This window comes from Nylanderia fulva, unplaced genomic scaffold, assembly GCF_048542155.1.
Source record: "Nylanderia fulva isolate GAGA-0341 unplaced genomic scaffold, ASM4854215v1 Scaffold505, whole genome shotgun sequence".
Classification (NCBI taxonomy): domain Eukaryota; kingdom Metazoa; phylum Arthropoda; class Insecta; order Hymenoptera; family Formicidae; genus Nylanderia; species Nylanderia fulva.
In genome coordinates, this window is record NW_028190594.1 from 67,179 (window position 1) to 72,937 (window position 5,759).

The window sequence follows — 5,759 nt, forward strand, 5'->3', positions numbered from 1 at the left end:
CGCTCCTTTTTAAAGACGCGGAAACTCTCTCCTAATTCGGCGCTTCGCCCTTGTGGACGCAATAACAAACTGTCGATGTACACAATTACAGAGAGCTCTCAGGAGCGTATATCGAAGGCGCGCGGGGATCACGGAAATTTAATTTTTTCCCAAACATACCCCTCGGGTTGAATCGCCAAGGGATTCAAATGACAGTCAAGGGTAAATCCTTACACATTGAACTGCAATCATTGGAGACAACCTGCAGAATTTAGATTACGCTGAACCGTCCGGACTTACCGGCAATTTACAGAGTTTAACAATAGGTCTTACAAAAGTAGAAGACGCGGTCTTGACCTGAGCAACTCGCACCAGGCCATCCTTGTCAGGCTTACATTCGATGATTCTCGCAAGTTCCCATCTGCAGGGAGGTAAATTAGGATTTTTTATTAGAACAATATCGTTTATGCGAAATTCATCAGATCGATTCTGCCATTTAAAACGCTGCTGCAAGGTGTTCAAGTAGTCAAGACTCCACAATTTCCAAAATTGCTCGTATTTCGCACGCATTAATTGCCATCGATCGAGTCGTGACTCGGAGATATGTAAGACGCTCGGACTCGGAATCGATTTAATGGCGCTACCAATTAAAAAGTGCCCTGGTGTGAGCGCATTGCAAGAATTTACATCGTCATGAAGTGCGGCGATCGGGCGCGAATTCAAACATGCTTCGATGTTACATAAAAGCGTGGTGAACTCTTCGACCGTAGGTGTACAGGAACCAAGTATACGTCGCAAATGGTGCTTAACACTCTTAACACCTGCCTCCCACATGCCCCCAAAATGAGGGGCAGAAGGCGGAATGAAATGCCATTAAACTGGCTTTGACGCGAACTTCGCCTGCAGATCTACGTCGGCTTGAGTCTGTCGGATCGCTGTAACAAGTTCGCGATCCGCGCCTTGATAGGTAGTCGCGTTGTCGGAATAAAGATCGGATGGAATGCCACGACGCGCTACGAACCGTTCGAAAGATGCGAGAAACGCAGCCGTGGAATAATCATGAACGAGCTCTAAGTGTATAGCTCGTGTAGCGAGACAAACAAATAGCGAGATGTATGTTTTGTGCGACTTACGTCCGCGGCCGGAAGCGTCTCGAATTGCGAAGGGGCCGGCGTAATCAAGTCCCGTATGGCAAAATGGACGGGACGGAATTACTCTAAATGTAGGAAGGTCGGCCATAAATTGTACGCCGGTTATGGCGCGATGCCGAGTACATGTCACGCAATTGCGGATACAACCTTTTACCATGCTTCGCGCCCCCAGAATCCAATATTGTTCTCGCAACGTGCAAAGCATTAACTGTACACCGCCGTGAAGTGTATCCTTATGAATTTGATCGATAATGAGCTTAGAAAGGTAATGCTTTGGAAGTAGAATCGGAAATTTACGATCATATGAAAGGTCAGACAGTTGAAGTCGACCACCCACGCGTAGGATACCGGAGGGATCCAGGAACGGATCGAGAGAATGGATGGAGCATCGAACTGGTAACCTCGACTTGGCTTTGAAAGCGACGATTTCTTTTGAAAAGTATTCCGTTTGCATCTGTTTAATCCAGAATCTGTGCGCGGTTTTTATTTCATCGACTTGCAAAATAGAGAGACCTTGAGCAACATCTGGGACTCTCGTTCGAAACTTGAACCGAAGGACGTATGCGGTGACCCGTAGTAAGCGTGGCCACGTGGAGATATGATTGAAGGATTCAAAAAGTTCCGCTCGATTTGAATGATGCGAGTGGACTGCATTTGACGCTTTCAATTCGGAATCATCTTCGGTGCAACTTATCGTAGATTGAACTGGCCAATTATCCTCGTTAAATTTCAGCCATGCCGGGCCGCTCCACCAGGAACTGGAAGGCGTTAGCTGAGCTGGATTTATGCCGCGCGATGCGCAATCTGCGGGATTATCTTCTGTTGGCACATGCAGCCATGTCGCCGTAGGAAGCTTCGTTTGAATAGAAGACACTCTGTTAGCTACAAATACTTTTAAATCTGATGGAGCCTTTTGCAACCATGCTAATACGATTGTCGAGTCACTCCAGCAAAACACAGGAATGTTTTGCAATTTCATCGCGTCAATAGTAAACGAAATACAGCGTGCTAGCAGCTGAGCCGCACAGAGCTCGAGTCGTGGAATCGAAATCGTTTTAATCGGAGCAACCTTGGTTTTTGATAGAAGAAGTCGAACATGACTATCGCCAGAATTCGTGACAATTTTTGAATAGACTACCGCTGCATAGGCTTTAGATGAAGCGTCGCAAAAGCCGTGTAAATGCAAGCACTGAATGTTACGCTCGAAGGCTAACCAACGAGGAACTTGCAGAGTCGTCAAGTGTAACATCTTTTCGCAAAAAGCATTCCATTCGGTTGTTATTTCCGCAGGAAGAATATCATCCCATCCGTAGGAAAATTTCCACAGTTTTTGCAGTAGAATTTTGAGAGATATCGTGATCGGAGACACCCATCCGAGGGGATCGAATATTTTCGCTATCGTCGAAAGGATTTGTCGTTTCGAAATGTCGGTAGATGGTGGACGGAATTTTATTTCAAAGGAAAAATTATCATCGCAAGGTGTCCAATGAATACCGAGTATTTTTAATTGTTCACCTTCTTGGAAAGGCTTGGAACTTGCTAGACCGTGATTCGCAGGATTTATATCTTGTAGAATTTCAAAATCGTTGCTGGCCCATTTTCTGAGATGAATGCCTGCGCTTAGTAAACAGCCGATTAGTTGGTCGCGTTTTTTAATCGTGGATGGTTTATCATCGCCTCCGGATAGGACATCGTCAACGTATATTTCATTTTGCAAAATTGCTTGAGCTAGTGGAAAACGCGAACTCTCGTCGATTGAAAGTTGTTTGAGCACGCGTTGGGCGAGATAAGGCGCGCAGGCAGTACCATAAGTAACGGTATTTAATGAATAAGTATGGACTGGCTCGTTCGGAATCGTACGCCACAATATTAATTGATATTGGCGATCGTCTGAATGAATCTGTATTTGTCGAAACATTTGCTGAATATCAGCGGAAAAAACGTATTTGTACAAACGCCATTGAAGAATAATCGCCGGAAGATCGGCTTGCAACTTTGGACCAATCATAAGATGGTCATTCAAAGAAGTGTTATTCGAGGTATTTGCCGAGGCATTAAACACTACACGAAGTTTGGTTGTAGTATTGTCCTCGCGAATAACTGGATGATGAGGTAGAAACGTCGGTTGAAAGAAGCGTTGCACGTTTTCGATTTTTTGCATATGCCCGAGCTCTTCGTACTCGTTAAGAAAGTCGACGTATTGCCCTGAAATTTCCCGAGAATTGGCTAAACGTCGCTCTAGTTGCGCGAGTGAACGCGTAGCTACTGACCTTGACTCGCCGATTTTTATCGGAGGACCAGACTTGAAGGGTAAGCGGACAACATAGCGCCCTGAAGACTCGCGCATATGTGTCTCTTGAAAATGTAAGTTGCAACGAAGATTTTCCTCTGAGAGAGCGTGTGTCGTGGGAATTTCTTCCAGCTCCCAAAAACGTCGGAGTTCGAAATCGAGATTGCCAGAAGTTGCTTGGTGAACGTGAATTCTTTGGCTATTTTTTTGGTTTGATATAGGACCCGAAATGATCCACCCGAATATCGTTTCTTGCGCAAGTGTAGCATCGTTAGAAGCTTTCATTAAGCCACCCATCATAATTGAACCGTATAATTTGGCCCCGAGAAGTACTTCGATTGCATCATTTGAGCTTGGATTTGGATCGGCTAGATTCAATTTGGAAAGAAACGGAATCTCTTGTAATTGGAAATGAGGTGGAATGTACGCTGTAATTTTTGGAACGACCAATGCTTTGGTATGAAGAATCGTATCATTTTTATTAGTCGCGCTGATAGAAATAGAGACGGCATGTTGAACGCAATTAGACGTAGTGTCACCGATGCCAGATACCTTTACGCGTGTTGAAATTAAGCGAGCTCTCAACATTTGAGCGACTCGTGACGAAACGAATGTGGCATCGGAACCTTGATCGATTAGTGCTCGCGTGTAAACATGTCGACCGTTTTCTGATCCTATACAAACACGTGCGGTAGCCAGGAGCACGGGTTTAACTCCCGCGTTCACGTGTGAATGTACGTTGGACGCGTTATCGCATTGTCCAGAGTTTGTTGTTGTCGTTAAACTTGACCTTGAATTCTCATGTAACAAAGTATGATGTTGTCTTTTACATTTCAAGCAAGTAAAGGAACTACGACAATTCGAAACGTAATGACCTTTGGTCAAACAATTTTTGCATATATTATTTTTTTGAACAAACTCTAGTCGATGCGAAATGCTTAACGCTTGAAATTTCTCGCAATGCATTAAACGATGTGTTTCGGAACAAAGAGCGCACGTACTCGCGGTGTTTGTATGGTGAGAACGCACTATATTATTTTTTCGTGCCGCATTTGGAATCGAGCGAGCACCGGAACTCTTTTCGGATGAGTTTCCGTTGGCGGACTTCGAGTTATCTCCGTCCTTGGATACAGCCTCAAGCGAACGAATTTGTGTATCTAGAAACGCGTATAGTTTTTCCATCGTAGGATATCTCCTCTCTGAACCTAAGCTGACTTCCCAATCTTTTCTCGTCAATTTGTCTAGTTTTTGTACAAGAATGTAGACTAAAATCATATCCCATTCATCTACAGAACATTTCAAGGCACGCAGAGCATTTATCGATTCCGATGAATTGGAGCGTAATTGTTTTAACCCGTACAGATCGTTAGACGAAACATTAGGAATGGTAAATAAACGTTTGAAATATGCGTCAATAATAACGCGTTGATTTTCGTAACGATTCGTGAGTTCCTTCCATGCAACATCGAAATTACTATCGGTTAGAGAAAGATGGGAAATCAACTTAGCAGCGTCGCCAGTAACCGCGGATAATAAATATTGCAATTTCTCGACTTGCGATATGGAACGGCGATTTTTAACGAGCGCAAGAAACAAATCGCGAAACGTTAGCCACTCGGTTACATTACCGGAGAAAGAAGGCAAGTTGATCTTCGGCAATCGGATCTCGTTGATGGACGTCGTTGCGGCCGCCGTTGGTACAGGAATGGAAATTGAAGCGACGTTGAATGCCTCGAGTTTTTCTTGAAAGAAGTCGTAGGCTTGCATGTACGAGACCTCCGCCTTGTCTAGCAGCTTGCTCTTGAAGAAGGGAAGCTGTGCCGCGTCTGCGTCGGTTGCTACTGCCTCAATGATAGCGGCATTCTCCTGGCATTTATTCCAGTAATTTTGCAAGAGTTGAAATCGTCCTTTAGTGATGGCATGAGTTTGATTATCAACTCCAAGCTTTTGGAAATTCGTTATTGAGTTCGTTAAATAACGTAAATTCGTATCGAACGCAAATATTGCCTTGTCCATTTCGATCTATTGTCTTGCAGAGCTCGACCTTGTAAGGTAAACACGGTGTTGAAATGGAGAACGTATGTACGTGAGTCGAAATACTTCCTTGTCGTACGGAAATTTTTACTCGGAATGTAGCGCAATTGTTGAATGGCTCACTTGAAGTAGTTGCACTGCTTGCACGTGTATCTTGTTTGAATCCATCCGTTAATTTCTCGACACAGATCCGGCTCGAAGGACCATGTTTTGTATATTTTCTCCTTTGGGTTTTATCGGAGCTATCGCCTAGTTCTCTCTTGTGGACTGCGTCGATAGGCAAGGATAGATAGCAGGAACTAGTC

At 44.3% G+C, this 5,759-nt stretch overlaps 2 protein-coding genes across 2 annotated transcripts; both read right to left on the reverse strand.

Moving 5' to 3' along the window:
• Nucleotides 1-255: 255 nt before the first annotated feature.
• LOC146721284 (uncharacterized) lies at nt 256-813 on the reverse strand. Its single transcript, XM_085487183.1, has one exon. The coding sequence runs from the start codon at nt 811-813 to the stop codon at nt 256-258; it is 558 nt and encodes a 185-aa protein (XP_085343309.1).
• Nucleotides 814-852: 39 nt separating this feature from the next.
• Nucleotides 853-5,436, reverse strand: LOC146721285 (uncharacterized). The gene has a single exon (XM_085487184.1). The coding sequence runs from the start codon at nt 5,434-5,436 to the stop codon at nt 853-855; it is 4,584 nt and encodes a 1,527-aa protein (XP_085343310.1).
• Between the last annotated feature and the right edge of the window lie 323 nt (nt 5,437-5,759).